At 41.2% G+C, this 18,302-nt stretch overlaps 1 protein-coding gene and 1 long non-coding RNA gene across 2 annotated transcripts in view; one reads left to right on the top strand and one right to left on the bottom strand.

The window, feature by feature from the left end:
* Nucleotides 1-18,302, top strand: part of LOC146988843 (uncharacterized) — a 46,827-nt gene that overhangs the window by 9,488 nt on the left and 19,037 nt on the right. The window lies entirely within an intron of this gene.
* Nucleotides 568-13,543, bottom strand: LOC146988845 (5-hydroxytryptamine receptor 3C-like). Its single transcript, XM_085775284.1, has 12 exons — nt 13,489-13,543; nt 10,876-11,036; nt 10,742-10,786; nt 9,689-9,795; nt 9,391-9,560; nt 9,057-9,217; nt 8,018-8,228; nt 7,708-7,917; nt 5,221-5,521; nt 3,276-3,371; nt 1,461-1,625; nt 568-736 (listed from the first exon to the last, which is right to left on the bottom strand). Exons 1-12 carry the CDS (start codon nt 13,541-13,543, stop codon nt 568-570), a joined length of 1,851 nt encoding a protein of 616 aa, XP_085631410.1.

The raw sequence follows: 18,302 nt of genomic DNA on the forward strand, positions 1-18,302 counted from the left end.
GCCAATAAATTACTCTCTTTTTTTAGGACCTTAAGTGTAATGAAGAGATAAAAATAAATGGAGATGCACAACACATAATTATGTGCACGCATCGTTAACAGACACAGGATGGCATCGAACCTGTTTTTCCACACCTTTGGTAACCACTCATCCATTTTATTTTTGAACACCTTCACCTCTGGGACTTATGATCTGTTCCATTCTCGGTAGCTGTGTTCTCTGCTGTTTATGGCTTTTGGTATTTCTTGCAAGTGTATTTTAAATAAAAGAAAAGGTAAATGAAAGGTAAAGGTAAATTAAAACACATCTTTGAGCCATAACCCCATTCCTAATGACTGTACAAGCAGAGTTCATTATTGGCTCTGTGGAAAAAAAAAGAGTCAAGAATAGTGTGGTCAGATAGTAATCCCAAAACGTAGAGAAAATCTGAAGGAAAATAATCACAATTAAAAAAAAAAAAAAAAAAAAAAAAAAAATGTTCCTACATGTTATTCAGATGTGTGGTGAACAACATGATGACGGTAACATGCACCACCTTTAGTAGAAGAAGGGATATTGGGATCGTGATTATACCTGTAGCAGATGGGGGAATGGAGACTTTGATGCTGGTCTTTTTGGTGTGAAGCAAACAAGAACAGCAAGATATTCTAACACCAGGACGCTGAGCCTTTGAGGCACTGAACCGTACTGGCTGGAGCTGAAGTGGATATTAGTTATATACACCGTCTCCAACAGGCTGCACACCATAAGAGCGAGACCGATTAAGAACAGGTCATCTGCAGTAAACAAACAAAGAAAAAGGATGTATTTCATTCAGGCTTTGTGTCATTATTGATTTGCCAATCATGACATTTGGTCAAGAGGAAACACCAGTCTAAATACAAAAGAAATAGTCGGTAAAGTCTGCCTATGATATCTCTCTGATCTTAACTGCACTACCAGTTTGCATCCATCATGTAATTTAGTGCCTAACTGTGGCGGTAGCTGGTTATTGGCTCTTTAGGCTATTTAGAGGGCCAGTCATTGTATCTCATGTTTCTGTCAGTTTTCTTGGTTGACCGTACCCATTTGATGAAGGCTGAAATTCATCAGTGCAGCATTTTGAAGTTAAGGTACATCTTATCTTATTATTTGGCTGTTCATTCACATGCATTGTAGAAAATACAGGGAAGTGTAGAGCTCAGCTTTCACCGAAGTGCTTGCAAAGCTGTCCTTCATTTATCTTATAATACTGCAACTGCACACAATATACTGTATGCCTGCTCCAACGTGCTATGCATCAGAAAAGTAGTTACAGTCTTTGCCCTTGAAGTGTTCTGAGGAAGCTGTTGGAAGTGAATGAGACAAATACACTGTGACATCACAGGCACTGCCTTATATCATGGGTATCACTAATGATAGGCGTTCCATCCCCAGTGAGTGGCAGCAGGTCATTCATATTGAGCAGGAAGACTGTGTACCCCAGGATGAGGTATGATCCAATGGTCAGAGAGCAGTTATGAACATCAAAGGGGAAAGTGTAGATCTCTAATTGGCAGGAACTGACAACTCTGATCAAGAACATGACCTGTGCTGTGTAAGTAGAGTAGACATGGGGACCTTTTGCATTATGTTCCAAGTCGATGCTGGACAAGAAAAAAAAAAAGACACAGATGATGTTCCACTGATATGACACCAAATATTTCTAATTGGATACAGTTCGCTGCTGACAGCATTTCTAATGGTTTGCAATTGTAAAAAAGTATAGGTTCACAGACTATTGAGCCTCATGTTTAACTCAACAACTCTGAGATCTGGATATCTGGGACGCAAAGCATTTTCCGAGGGACAGAGACTCTTTTAGTTCCACATTCCTTCTCATCCCAGCTCAGTAAGTGATTGAAGGCTCCAGTGGTAATTTATAAAATTCTCAGCAGCATATGTCCATACAGTATAATTAGCAGTTTTTCAGTTTCCATATTAACTATTACTTGAAATTGTGTGTTTCCATGTATGCAAATCAGTTTTAATCAAATTATCTCGATAATTTAAAAAAATCTTCTATTTGCGTTATTGTTAGTATTTGGCAATACTGCTTTTGAAATGTTACTGCAAATCGTCCATTGGTTGTTTAAGGAGTGGGAGCTGCAAATTAGGGACATTGCTGTTGAGTAGAGTTTGTCAGCCCTCTGGGCAGCCTAACAGCCCAAAGCAGTCACCTGCCTGACCTGTTTGTGCTGCCCCATATCTTGTGCTCCTCACGCTACCCTGAATTCATTAGCATGACATGATCTGTAAGCTGTGCTGACGATGACTGTTTAACCACAACTTAAATCTGAATTTTTTGAGAGGTTCTTCCAATTGTGTATGTTAAGACATCAAATGAATGTACTCTTGTATCTTTAGAGCCTCTTTCACAGTTCTTCAGTAAGTGGACTTATGGTTTTCATCTTTTTTTTTAATACTAAATTTCAAATATGTTCCCAGAACGGCAGTTGAACTAATACTAATATGACTATTTAATATAACTGTTTATGACTTCTGAGTCCGTGTCCCTTATTTTTTATTACATAAAATACAGTATTGGACTCAATTTTCTTATCCACTTAGGAAAAACAGAACAATGTGAATTACAGAATATTTCAGAATATTTTCAGATAATGGGCATTATTGTAGTACCAATGGTTTGTTGGAACATAAATATTTGTTGCTTAGACAGCCGAGGAGCCGGAGTTTCCTGGTACAAAAGGTGGAAGCAGCTATCTGGCTGCAGGGTATTGGTATCCTAAATTTACAAGAACTTTGTGCCACATTTCCCGTGTGTGTGGAGATGAAAGTGCAAAATGCATAAAGTCATCATTTTAAAGGAAAATAAAAAACACGTTGATAAAAACTTTGTGATATAAATCAACCACTTTGGATTGTTTGGGACAGGGAGGATAGGAAAATGCAGAAATATGAAACAAAAAAAACAAGAAAAACAAATTAAGAGCATAGATGTCGGAACTAGGGGTGCGGCCACACCCCCTCCCATCCTCCCATTAAAAAAATAAGATAAATAATAATAATAATCTGAATTTAAACTCAATTTGTCTGATTTACACTTATCTCATATAATGCACATGCTTTTGATGTGATATGCAGCCTGCCTGGCTCCATACAGCAGCCTGGCATCTGGCGTCCCAGTGACGTAGGCTACGACCGACGGCCTTCATTTCTAAATCCCTCAGTTTATTATATTTTTACACATTAGCGACCAAGCTCATCGTTCATTAGTTCATCTTCATCTTCCTCACGTACTGCTGTCCTCGCTGCACTGTCGGACCTGGGTCTCTGTCACCGTTGCGCTGTAGCGCAACAGGCCTGTGTGGAGCGTGTGTGGCGCTGTAGCGCTGTCACACATAGACACCAACAACAGAGAAGAAGACGGAACGCTTCCCCGCAGTATTCAAACTCCAGACATTAAAAGTGGATTAAATGTTGACTGGGAGTCGTGTCCGTGCAAATATGACGATCGATAATGCCTTTATGCCTTTTAATGGATAGGACAGTTCAGAGAGTGACAGGAAATGGGAGGCAGAGAGGGGGGGGAATGACACGCAGGATAGGGCCGCTCGACGCAGGATTCGAACCGGGGCCGCCTGCAGTGAGGACTGTTGCCTCAACACATGCGGCGGGTGCTCTACCAACTGAGCTGAACACCGCCCCGATCGATAATGATTTAACAGGCGAGATTCAGCTGCAATGTCCGAGGGACCGAGTTAGACGCTGTTGTTAAGTTACGTCCATAGACTGTAGGCTACACAGCGGTGTGTCTCCTCCATACAGGTAGAGCGGTCGGGATATGACATCATCGGTTCAGAAAAGATCCGTTTTGGGTGTTTCGGACCACAAATGTGCAATGCTTCATAAAAGAAATGTCCAGGTGCTTCAGCTGGCCTTTGAGAGACACTGGACCCGAAAATGTCCGACCCAGTGGAAAGACGCTGTTCTTTGAACTTAGGTTTAGTGGCCACACCGCTGCATACAACTCTTCTAAAGGTAACGCTAAGCCTCTTTTAATGCATTTTGCCCGCCGTGGCATTGTTTATAACACTTAAAGCTGAGTGGGGTTTTGTCCTGTCTGAATGTATGCTGCATCTGGCTGTGTGGTCTAGTAGCTTCAGTTGTTTCAGTGATGCGCAATGGTTGCCTGCGTGCGTGCGTAAAAGAGAGATGGCACACTGTGTGTGTGTGTGTGTGTGAGAGAGCGAGGGGGAGGAGGGAGGGGCGGTTGTAATTTTCACACAACGCCCGACTCTCCCAACAAAAATCCCGCCCCCCCTCTCAGAAAATAGTTCCGACGTCCATGATTAAGAGGCACATTCGTATGACAGCAGGAACATCCTGCATGATGGTACCTGTGTACAGTGCCATTTTACAGCGCATGGTGCAGTGGTTAGCACTTTTGCCTCTATGCATGCAAGAAAGTTTTGATATTCCTGGGCAAGGCACTTTTCTGTTTGGAACAAATTGCTCATTGGTGTGAATGTAAGTGTGTGAGGTTGTTCATCTCTGCATGTCACCCCAGAAATAGGCGACTTATTATACCCTGCCCTTGCTCTGTGTCAGCTGGGATTGGCTCCAGCCTCTCTGCTACCCTGGATATAAACATGGATGGATGGATGGAAAAAAGAATGGCACAAAAATAGCAGCATAGCACATTTTATTTTCTACACAGTTTAATTAGGTTGATATTGGTCTATGTTCATTATCAAAGACTTGTTGCAAGTTGTTTCCTACAAGCATGACAGCAACATTTGTTTTATGTCACGTTCAGATATGAGATGAGTACAGTCAAGTCTAGGTTAAGATAAAAACATGGGGCTTAACTCTATCACTAAAACCACTGCAAAATAGAGTGGATAAGGCCATTTGACCTGAGAGTGTTGGCAATAATAGATGTTGATTAAATAATAGGTTGACAATAATCAGGTCTCTTGTGGTAATTATTTCTCCTGTTCTATCTGCTAAAAAAACACTTCATTGTGTGGTTCTATTGTAAGTGATAGCTGACAATATCCAGAGAGGCACTCACAAAGTTACAGTCAAACCACTGTGATCCTTAATGTGAATAATGCATCATGAGAAGCCAGACAAAGTGTTGTCTGAAATCTCTGAAAGTACTAAATAATACTAACATTTAAAAATATGTTTTAAACAAGAAAAACAAACAAAAGTCACATCCTGTCCAACATTTACAAATTCTCCAGGTTATTGTTCCAGATCCAAATAGATACGATGGTGATGAAGCTGACAGAGATGAAGATAAGGTACAAGCCGAACAGCAGGCGGTCAATGACCATCCCGATCATTTGCCATTCCTGTGAGGTTTTCGTCCCCTGGCAGTGTTCGTCAATCCGGTGGCGGATAGCCATGAGATCTCTGCTCAGTTTCCTGAGTTCCTCCAAGACCAGCTCTGGAGGAGCTTTGTCCTGAGGTGTGTCAACAGAAATCGTCTGCAGTTCCCTTGAGGTGATGTTGCCTCCATTCACTGTGTTTTCTGTCAGAAATAAAGAGACAGTTTTAAAATATATGATTAAGTATAAGTTGAATGAAGCACATTGTCAAACAAACAACAACCATTAAGAACACCACAATAGACTGTTGCTTAAGGTGCATTCCTGGGGTGCGTTGGCTTTATTCCGATTCAGGGGCTAAAATGATACAACTGCTGCTTTTTTATTTTAGGTAGCAGCCCAAAGCTGTAAACAAATGCCATGTGTGAACCAAGTGTTCTCTCATAGGTCAGAAATCGTATCCGGAAGGGGAGGGGTTTACCTGGAAAAATCGAATACCATGGAATACAGTTCTCAACGGGCCTGAAAATTAAAACCCGACCTGGCCTGAAACCGCGGTTGAAACCCATAACCGACACAATCCCAGTCATTTGAACCATGGGATGTCAGCAGTGTGTCGTGTGTTTTATCGGATGCTTAGTAGATTACAGTCTCATTGTCAGCCTCCCGCTTCAGGACTTGAATGAAGTTAGCCAAGACCACCCCCCTCTTGGCAATCTCGGCCCCCTTGTTTCATCCCGCATCTGAGCACGATTGCTGTGTACACATATAATAATAATAATAATAATAATAATTCATTAATTTTGTATAGCGCTTTTTCAGTGACCCAAAGATGCTTTTCAGATGCAGTAAAATACAACACAAAAAATATAAATAAAAAAACTTATGGGAAGGGGAGGTTAAATGCTTGGGTGAAAAGGAAAGTCTTCAGTCGGGATTTGAAGAGGGGAAGTGATGGAGAGTCTCTGATGGGCTGGGGAAGGGAGTTCCAGAGGCGGGGTGCAGTCCGGGAGAAGGCACGATCGCCGTATGTTTTTAGCTTGGATTGTGGTATGGTGAGGGAAGAGGTAGTGGAGGAACGGAGGGTTCGGGTGGGGCGGTGGCAGGTGAGGAGGTCAGCTAGATATGGGGGGGCCAGGGAGTTGAGGGCTTTGTAGGTGAGGAGGAGGATTTTAAAGGTGATGCGATCTTTGACAGGGAGCCAGTGGAGGGAGTGAAGGACAGGAGTAATGTGATCACGGGACCGAGTGTGTGTGAGTAGGCGGGCAGCAGAGTTCTGAACCATCTGGAGTCTATGGAGGGAGTGAGCGGTGATGCCAGTGAGGAGAGAGTTGCAATAGTCAAGACGGGAGGAGATGAAGGCATGAATGAGGGATTCAGCAGCTGGGGGGGAAAGACAGTTTTTGATTTTGGCGATGTTGCGGAGGTGCAGGTATGAGGTTTTAATGACTGAGTTGACGTGAGGATCGAATGACAGGGTGGGGTCCAGGATGAAACCAAGGTTACGTGCGAGAGGGGAGGGGGTGATGGTTGCATTATCAATGGTGAGTGAGATGGGACCAGATGTACGGAGGGTGGATTTGGTGCCAATGAGGAGGAGTTCAGTCTTGTCAGCATTGAGTTTGAGAAAGTTGTGGGTTAACCATGATTTTATTGCAGAGATGCAGGTTTCAATGTGGGCGAGAGGTGGGTTCTGGGTAGGATTTGTGGTATTGGTGCAGAGGTAGATTTGAATGTCGTCGGCATAGAAATGGAAGTCCAGTTTGAAGTTGCGGATGATGTGGCCAAGAGGGAGCAGATAACAGATGAAGAGGAGGGGGCCAAGGACAGAGCCTTGGGGGACGCCCTGTGTGACAGGGGAGAGGGGTGAGGTGTGTCCGGAGAGGGAGATGAAATGTTGTCTGTCAGTGAGATATGAGGTGAGCCAGTCCAGTGCGGTGCCCTCAACACCCAGCTGGCGCAGCCTTTGGATCAGAATGGAGTGGTTGACCGTGTCAAAGGCTGCACTGAGGTCCAGGAGCAGCAGGATGTTGAGGGCACCGGAGTCTGCGGAGATGAGTAGGTCGTTGATGACTTTAACCAGGACAGTTTCAGTGCTGTGGAGGGGACGGAAACCAGATTGGAAGGGATCATAGAGATTGTTGAACTGAAGATGAGAGTGGAGTTGAGCGGAGACAACACGCTCAAGGGTTTTGGATAGAAATGGAAGGTTGGAGATGGGGCGGTAGTTGGATAGGATTGCTGGGTCAAGGGAAGGCAATATATATATTACATATAACCAAACAAACTGATCTTTGGGGTTAAACGCGCCCTGTTTTGGAACAACTGCTCCAAACGAGCCAGGTCGGAATACACCCTAAGTAAATACAAGCTCAATGATAAAATATACCTGTAGAAAGTGGGTGAAGGCAGACTGTGACTCGGTTGCTCTTGTTTTGTGGGGGGAGAAAAACAACAATGGCTACGTAGCGTAATACGAGAACGCTGAGCCAGTGAGGAACTGCATTGTACTGGCTGGAGCTGAACTGGATGTTAGTGATGAACACAGTCTCCAACAGGCTGCCCACCATCAGAGCGAGACTGACTGAGAATAGGGCATCTGCAGGAAACAACAAATGGGATGGTTAAGAAATGAGGAGGTATTTTTAATTCAGCCTTTTTTTCATCTTAAATTTACTTGAATAATAGGGGTCACTCACTCATGAGAGGTGTTTGGTCCCCAGTGACTGGCAGCAGGTCGTTCATGATGAGCAGGAACACGGTGTAGCCCAGAATGAGGGTCATCTTGAAGGCGGATCGGTCCACATTTGCAGGTGGCAGCATGAAGCTGAAGAGGTCCAATGTCATGAGGAAGCAGCTGGGGATCAGCAGGTTCACCACATAGAGGATTGGTCGGCGTCTCAAAATGATCTAAGGATGAAACACAAGCAGAGAGCTTGAAGGTTTAAGCCAGATGAATATTACCATTAATGACTGAAATCTTTGTTGTGTTGAGATCCAGTCTGTCTCTTTTTTATTACCATTTACATGCTTCCACTGACAGATAAAGCCTTTATTCTGTTTACTAAACAACCACAGCTGAACTTAGAACTTTTTTTCTCATTGTGTTGTTTGTTAGTGATATTTTTATTTGGCTGTCAATGTTTTCCAGTGTTAAAAAACTTTGAGACGGTACTAGCTGCTTCATTGAGACTGTCTAATTCTTCTACAAACAAAAACTTCAGAAGAATGATATCAACGATTAGTGGCACAAACAAAACTAAGTTTTACACAGATTCTTTGCGATATAACAGATTTAAAGGAGACATATTATGCCCCTTTTCCACAAATCAAAATAGTTCCCAGTTGTCTTAAAGACATGTCTGTGACAAGCTTCGGTCAAAATACCCCAAGGATCAAACATCACAGCTCTCTTTTCATCCATTTAAAATATAACTGTTCAGAATGGCTGGTTTCAGTGTCTGTCCCCTTAACGCAAATGAACCACTGGTTGCCCCGCCGCGCCCCTTCTACTAGTACTCAAAGGTAGGGGTGGCATTATGCAAATCTTAAAAATAATGACATCATTGTCAGACAACCTGGGGAACAGCTCGTAAAACCACATGGATTTCAACCTAGGGAGCCTGCAAATTACAGATTTTTTTTTCAATTGTTAAGCCATACACTCAAATATATGTCAAAGAGGAGTGCTAATATGATTCAGTTTACTGTAAAAGTGTTAAAAATAAAATTGCTCACATAGAATACGATCTCAGAGTAGGATCCATCAGGTATCTCCACAGTAGATGGCGCTACTTTTATATCTGCAAGCTCCCACTCCCCTTTTGTCTCCAGAACTGCTTTGGACTCCATCAGGGTTCCCTCAGCAGTGTCACCTTGAAACATCATTATGTCTCTAGCTAAAAAAAATAAAATCAGTTAATAAAAATCAACATTCACCAATGACTGACCGTACAACTTTTCATATTCAACATTCATACTGTTTACCAAGGTAAACAAAATAACCACTCCCCAATTAAACCAATAAATGTGAAAAAAAATACATCTAGTGTTGTTTCATGGGCAGACTTACCCAGGTGTAGGTGTGGTCCAAAGCTGAGAGAGCAGTTCTGTATATCAAAGGGGAAAGTGTAGATTTCTAATCGACAGGAACTGACCACTCTGAGTGGTTTATCATCAAAAACACGACCTGTGTTGTATAGGTAGACTTCGGGACTTTTGGGAGACTTGTCCTCATCCATGCTGTAAAAAAATACAATAATAAACATTTAAAGTGCGCATAGATCATTTCCGAGGATACTGAAGATATTCCACTCGTATGGCTCTAGGGTTTTGTTTTTGTGTGCTGTGTTTGCATCTTTTTCACTCACAATTCAGCAATGTGGATATCAGGGACCCAAAGCTTCTCCCGAGGGATAGAGACTCTTTTAGTTCCACATTCCTTCTCATCCCAGCTCAATCCCACTATATCCCACTCCTACATTGAAGATAAATATTCAGTTTAAGCTACATGGACAAATATGAACCCTTATAAAGAAGATGGTAACACAGCCAGGTTGAAAGCAGGGCAAGTTGAAAGGCCATGGGTAGATGGATTTTGGCCTCATTTGAATTGACTTTAGGAGGATTTGTCTGCCATCCATTTGCCCATTTGCCATTATGGCCTCGTTACTATTAACATGGATCTTAAGTGATTCGATCACAAGCGGTCACCTAGAAGTAGCTACGTCTGTTGACACCTGCTTTAAAATTCATCTCCACATGTGTCTTGATTGACCACTTGTGATCGGATTTGAGTTCCTCACCACACATGCAAATTAACAGGTATGTGATGTTCTTAGGCAAACAATAAACAAGTCTGTTCTCAATGTGCTTGTGTGTGAATGAGAGATAGAGAGCGAGAACGACTTGGAGAGTGAGTGTAGGAGTCGAATTTAAGCACTATTTATGTATTATATATACGTATAAGAAAAAGTCAGTATCGTTGGTTTATTATGAAACTGTTGGATGGCACAGTGGTGCACAAGTTAGCACCTTTGGCTCCCAGCAAGAAGGTTTTAGGTTTGATGGATGGATGAAACTGTGGTGGGACAAATTAAAATGCGGCAAAAGACATCAGTTGAGTAGGCGGGCCTTCAATGTGGCCAGGATGTATTTGTGTAACCCTAAGCCTAACCCTGCAAAAGGAACATGGACAAATGGTCGTCTCCAAATGTTATAATGTGGTCCAGCTAAATTGGATCTGAAATAAGTCCTAAATGCAAGTGCATTCACACCTGATCCTTTATAGAATGTGAAACAAAGTTTCCTATTCAGCTACATTTCTTAATCTTTTCTTTTTTTTTTTCATTTTCAGGAAGAAACTCTATAGAATTATAACCATAAGAATGTTCTAAAAACACTGAAAGTACTCTGAAACTTACCAAGATTTGCCATAGGAATGTAGTCAAGGACTGGGCCTTTTCATTCTATGGATGAAACATATTTATGATTATTAATTATGACTACAATTTGTTACAGTGTACAGTGTAGATGTTTGTGTGGCTCATGGACTCACCACTCCTAAAATTCCCGCCACAGTAATATCGACTGTGACGTTCAGTGTATCTGAAAACCTTTTTACAGGTCGCAGTAGTTTTCTAGGAAATAATTCCCTCTCAAGGGCAGCAAACAGGGCTTCAGGAGTCGGACTGGTGCAGTTCAATGCCACAACAAAACCTGAATTCAAAATGAGAAGAGGACAGACCAAAATTATTATAAGTATTAAAGGTCCCATATTATGAAAAACATGTTTTTTCTGGTCTCTCTCTATATATAAACTGGTCCTCCCTGAGCCTACCAACTCCTACAATGAGGAAAGCAGATGATTCCTGCATCGACTCTGCAGCCCACCCACTGGTAAAACTGAGCTAAAACAGGCTGTTCAGACTCAGCTCCTGTGGTGACGTAACGACGGGAGTCAGGCCGGCCCCTCTGCGCGAGAACACTTCCACCACGTCTGTTCCTAACCACGTCTGCTCTGTCCCTAGTATGGCTGCAGTGCACAGCAGGAAACTCCTGAGCTAAGTTGATGAAATACCGACCAATTTTAATACAATAAATAAACGTTTAAATCTAAAAAATCCCTACCAAACCAACGGTACATGCTACATTTCCATTTCCATATTTTGCACATTCTGTGACATAAACTGTAAACTGTCTTGTCTGTAACAACATCTATTGCACGTCTGTCCGTCCTGGGTGAGGGATCCCTCCTCTGTTGCTCACCCTGAGGTTTCTCCGATTTTTCCCTGTTAAAAGGGTTTTCCATGGAGTTTTTCCTCAGTCGATGTGAGGGTCTAAGGACAGAGGATGTTGTTACGATGCCATGTAAAGCCCTTTGAGACAAACTGTTTGTAAAAACGGGCTATACAAATAAAATTGCCTTGCCTTGCCTTGCCTACAGTTTTGAAACTTCATCACAATATAGCCCCAATACTGCTAAAACTTTTGTCCACTTAAACTCATTACAAATTATGAACTCAATCACTCTGTTTTTTTCAATAACTGTAAAACTTTTAAAATGTATCTCCTCCCGCAATTTTTGCTCAATTGTCACCAAACTTGCTAGAGAGCATCTTCAGACTGTCCTCAACAAAACTTGTTTCTCTGATTTTTGATTTATCAAAAATTGAGCCTACAGTGCATGGAAACGTTTGACTGTAAACAGTACTGTAAACATATACCATCTAATTCTTGCTAAATACATTTTCAATCTTCCTGAAAAAAATTGAGAATATTTTGGAGTCATGGTTGATGAAGTCTGGCAAATATCAGAATTTTATCTCAAAAACTGAATTTTCTAGAACATTTTGAATTCTGCTCTCTTGGGAACAACTGCAGTCAATCTAAGAGTGGCATTTTTAAACATCAGATTTTCTCTTGTGAAGCAAAACACTTATCATTAAAATCAAATCACCAACATTCCCATGCTGTCAAGATAGAATATATGTATTATCAAATTTTTGTTTTTGTTTTGTTACTCAATTTGTGAAGCTACTGTGGAACTGCCACTTGCCAATTAGCTCAGTGCGATAGACAATGGTCTTTGGTTCTAGAAGTTGTGGGTTCAATCCTCAATTGTTGAAAATTGAACATTATATGATCAACTGTCCTGTCTTCCTATTCTCCTGTTTGTTGCTCAGAATTTGCCTAAATTTGCCAAAAGATAGCCCGGACCCGACCCATCGCTGCGCAGCAACTATGATATTATCGTTGTTGATTTTTGTTTGTTTTTAATTTGTCACTCCTTTTTGCTCTGTATTGGCAGATCATTCTTTATATGCTGTTTAGCAGGTTATCTCTAACTGAAGTGATGCTGATAAAATCACCACCAATTTGCTTTGTTCACTTTGTTTTAGGTGTGACACAAAAGCATGTCATTATGTCAGCTTGGTGAGTTAGATTTATATTATTTTTCTTCTGACTGTAGCTGTTAAAGGCTTGAGCATTTTGAGCCTAGGGTGAGAAATTGCCATGAAATTAGGTACACACATTTGTCTCCCCCTCAGGGTGAATTGTAACAGGTTCAGTGATCTTTTAACATTTCATCTAACACATTCATATTGGGTCAAAATCTTAATCGGTGCATAACCCAAAACCTGCAAACTAATCACAATTACAGCATATTGGCATGCTTGTGTTAATATTTAACTCATGGCACTTTATACTACGTCATAAAATGTTGCTATGCTAATGTAGCTGCACACCTTTGTCTTAACATATGTTGTACTTCTTATTTGCTACTAATATATTAACTGTAGTTGTTTAGGTTTGAGATTTTACTTATCAAAATTTTCCACTCTCTACTACTGTCTTTTTTCACAGTTAATAAACTTCTCATTACAGTGTTCATTAATGTCACACAAAACCCTATTCAAAATATTCTGTCATACATGTAAATTAAAATCAACTTTCATCCATCATCACAATAAAACACAAAAACCTCACTGTACACCAGTTTTATGTTTCCTTCTATCTAGTTTGCATTTTCCTTCAAATCATCAGAGTATAGTTTTAAAAACATTAACATCAATCTGCTTCAGTCTACTGGCTGATTTCTAGCTTTCAACACATCATCTTGCTTTCTATTTATCAACTTAATGAATTATCAAAATGACTTAGTCCTTACCGTGAAGCAGTAAAAAACAAATGAAGGTAAGCCCAGCACTCTTTAACTGTGTCATCTTTTCTTCGTGAATGCAAGCACTTCAGTGAGTTAAAGGAAAGCATCAACAGTCTAAACAAGTGGTGCATCTTGTTTCTGATTGGCTGAATTCAGGCTCACCTCACTCCTTTTGCACCTGAATCATTATTTGTTTACATGTCAAGTTTGTCAAAACATCAGTCTTTTAACAAGAGATAATTAAAATGAAACAGTGGTGTGTTAAAAATATTAATTCAGGCCTGGAAAACTGCCAAAATAAACTAACTTGTGTAAAATAGAAATATAGTTTAATGATGTAAAGAAAACAGCAGACACAGCTCAACATACAGTTAGTCTTAATCAGTACTCAAATTTAAATCAACATCAACACATTAAAAGGCTCAAGTGAAACTCATAGAAATTGTCTTTGAGAACCTAAATGTATGAAGGTTCATCTCAGCATTGTGTACCTGTATAGTGCAATACGCAGTCACGAAAATATTCATTGTGAAGTATTACCTCCTCTGCACTCACATTCACTAACTTACTAATTTATCTAAATAGATATAAATATGTAGGGGCACAAACAAGGGACAATTTTCATGAAGTCGACAGCAGGAAATTGATACTTTCCTACAGTGACAGACATACTTTAACTGTTGCACATATTAATATGAAAATGAATTATGATGGAGACAGTTATGGTATTTCACATCACAGAACTACAGCCCTGCACTTAATGGACTTTTAGCTTTAGGGGAAAAAGAAAGACTAAGGACACATGGACTGCATTGTGCTACAAACCTCCAGGGAGGACAGATAATTGTGGGTGTAGGTGTTTGGAAATGTAAATATTTGTTGCTTAACTGATGGTGCAAATGTCAAGCTGGCACCTTCAGGGTCTAAAGGATCATCCACATCAGGATGGCACAGTGGTGCACAAGTTAGCACCTTTGGCTCTCAGCAAGAAGGTTTTGGGTTTGATGGATGGATGAAACTGTGGTGGGATAAATTAGATTGCGGCAAAAGGCATCAGTAGAGTATAGGCGGGCCTTCATTGTGGCCAGGATGTTTATGTAGGGGCACAAACAAGGGACAATTTTCATGAAGTTGACAGCAGGAAATTGATACTATCCTACGGTGACAGACATACTTTAACTGTTGCACATATTAATATGAAAATGAATTGTGATGGAGACAGTTATGGTATTTCACATCACAGAACTATAGTCCTGCGCTTACTGGACTTTTAGATCACACACCACACAAAGGTTTGAGACCAAGTCATTGAAATTGTTTTGAAGCGCATTTACCATTGAATGCAATGCATTTTTGGACTTATGGTTTTCACAAAGGCACATCTTTTTTTTAATACTAAATTTGAAATATGTTCCCAGAACGGCAGTTCAACTTTATTAAATATTAATGTGACTATTTAATACAACCCAGGAACTTTTTATGACTTCTGAGTCCTTGTCCCTTATTTTTTATTACATAAAATACAGTACTGGACTCAATTTTCTTATCCATTTAGGAAAAATAGAACATTGTGTATTACAGACAGTGTTAGTGTAGTTTCAGAATATTTCCAGATAATAGAGATTATTGTAGTACCAATGGTTTGTTGGAACGTACGTATAAATATTTGTTGTTTAGACAGCCAAGGAGCAGGAGTTTCCTGGTACAAAAGGTGGAAGCAGCTATCTGGCTGCAGGGTATTGGTATCCTAAATTTACAAGAACTTTGTGCCACATTTCCCGTGTCTGTGGAGATGAAATAGAAAGCAATAAATGCATAAAGTCATCATTTTAAAGGAAAATAAGAAACACGTTGATAAAAAAAAAAGACAGGGTATTTAAAGCAGAAGTAAGCGGAATGTTTGTGTTAATATAAGTCTTAAATAGTTATATCTTCCTACAGCAATCACTTACATAGAGTGTTTGGTCCGAAACACGGGTCTGTCAGTCACTCTGCTCTGCTGTAAGCCGAGGAGAAAACTTCTTGTATACTTCCTTGTATCCTACAACCTTTATCCAATGAGGAGAGAGAACGGCATGAAGGGCTGTGTGTGCAGCCAAGGGATGCGCGTGAATGTGGTGACGTAGGGACGAGGACCAATAGATCCCTGACGAAGGCGGGGACTGCTAACTCCATCGTCTGACAAGAAGGGGTCCATGGCACTGGTCCGACCTCCCATTAGACCGACCTCCCATTAGTTCGACCTCCCATTGGTTCGAACTCCCATTGGTCCAACAATCGGAGTAATGAGAGTTCGAACTAATGAGAGGTCCTCATTAGTTCGAACTGAACTAGTTAGCATTAGTCCAACTCTCCATTTTTACCGTTCACTATGCATTTATATAATTATTCATATAGGCTCGCTCCACCTGTCAATAAGACAAACGTGGAAGAAGAGGTGCAGTTTATTGTGTTTCACCAACGAGGAGCTGTCATTACGCACGACTTTTACGCACTGCTGCGCGCTCATTAGTGTCCATAATTAAACCTTGACATTCATATCAAATCAAACTTACATTACAGACAGGTATACAGACAGGTGGATTGGGTTCTCTCTCTCTCTCTCCCACTGCGAACAGACAGACGGACGCAATCAGAAAGGAAACGGAGGCTGCGCAATGCGCATTGATCCTTTTTTCCTTTCTGGGATCAAACGGATCATGTGCATAATTAACTGCAAAACAAGCACTTCATATTAATAACATATAACGCTCATTATGCTTCCAGCCTAGCCTCTACCTGGTGTTTTTACTAAACTTAACCAACTCCTTTCTTCATTGCCTGAACCTAACCAAAGCGAAATTTACTTTTTTTTTTCTCTCAGTCTGCTGTCAGCAGGAGCGGCTGCTGCAGCAGGCTCGCGCCCGTGAAGTGAGCTCAAGCCGCCAGGTTCAGCCACACTCGAGCGGAGGGGGGGAGAAAAAAAGTGTATTTCTTTTACTCTGTACTCTGGGAGGGGAGGCTTTGATTATCAGTTTACACATCTTCAGCATTTATGATGGTTGTGCGCGATCTGACATGATCTGGCTCCTGGAGAGAGAGAGAGAAAGCTGCATGCTCCTATCAATGGAAAAGCTTGTCAGAAAGTAGCGATGACATTTCAAACTAACGGGACCACCCATTGGTTCGACCTCCTATTGGTCCGACTTGTGGTTGATTTTGTCGGAGTAACGGGAGGTCGAACCAATGGGAGGTCGGACCAATGGGCAGTTCCCGACAAGAAGTTAGCCAAAACGACCGGATCACTTCTGCTTTAACTTTGTTATATAAATCAACCACTTTGGATTTTTTGGGACAAGGAGGATAGGAAAATGCAGAAATATGTGTCGCAACCTGCGCCACCCTGGTCAGTGAGGTTTTATAGAACAGGCTCTAAGAAGTCTAGGCCTCAGGGCCGACACAGGTGCACATATTTCTATTACTGAAACCCTGGAGTCTGGTGGGATTCGCTGCCATATGGTACAATGTTTGACTCACCGGTTGCTTCCGCTCCCCACCTGTAGCTTGGTCGGCGAGCTTTCCGGGCAGGCCGGCGTCCTTCAGTGGCACCGCACCGGCCACCAGCTCCAGTGTCCTGCGTGTATCGACCTCCGTCCGTTGTCACGCAGTCGTGGCTTTGTCAGTTCATTTGTGTTTAGACAAGACAATAACTAAAACGATAAATCAATCTTGCGGTGGAGGGTTGATTCTTCGTCACCTTCTCTTCACTTCTCTGCGGGGTGCCTCGTCAGAGCACGCCACTCTCTCTTTGGCTTTTTCCCAGCATTCCTTGCTCCTTCCGCTCACATCAGACTTAAGCGGTCAGGTAACCAGGCAACCAATCAAAACATTACACAATATGGCAGCCCACCTTCTCAAACCTACGGAAGTGACCTCAACATATGAAACAAATAAAACCCCAAGAAAAAAAACATTAAGAGGCACATTCGTATGACAGCAGGAACATCCTGCATGATGGTACCTGTGTGCAGTGCCATTTTACAGCACTTGGTGCAGTGGTTAGCACTTTTGCCTCTATGCATGCAAGAAAGTTTTGATATTCCTGGACAAGGCACTTTTCTGTCTGGAACAAATTGCTCATTGGTGTGAATCTAAGTGTGTGAGGTTGTTCATCTCTGCATGTCACCCCAGAAATAGGCGACTTATTATACCCTGCCCTTGCTCTGTGTCAGCTGGGATTGGCTCCAGCCTCCCTGCTACCCTGCATATAAACATGGATGGATGGATGGAAAAAAGAATGGCACAAAAATAGCAGCATACTGTAGCACAATTTATTTTCTACACAGTTTAATTAGGTTGATAGTGGTCTATGTTCATTATCAAAGACTTGTTGCAAGTTGTTTCCTACAAGCATGACAGCAACATTTGTTTTATGTTACCGATTATAATAATTTCTACATTACTCATTGTCACTAAAACCAATATTTATTCTTTGATATCCACACTGGGACGGTTGAAGTTTTTGGTGTCACGGTGACAAAAAAAAGAAACAAATCAGAACTACATTTTAATAGAAAAGAACTGAGATGGCTTTGTTAATGAATGCCATGACGGAAAAAAAACAGGTATAACCACTTTCAGAAATGATACATATGATATGTTCCTTTACCTGCCAAGAAAATGTGGCATAAACAATAATTGTGTCATCAAACTTAAGAATAAATAGACATAGACATGTTGTCAATATCTTCATGTTGATAAGATGTAGCTCAGGGCAAATATGATTCTATGATTAACACACATGGATATGTTTAATTTTAACAAGTTCAGATATGAGATGA

This window comes from Trachurus japonicus, chromosome 4 (genome assembly GCF_045865225.1).
Source record: "Trachurus japonicus isolate A0001 chromosome 4, Traja_1.0".
Taxonomy (NCBI): Eukaryota; Metazoa; Chordata; class Actinopteri; order Carangiformes; family Carangidae; genus Trachurus; species Trachurus japonicus.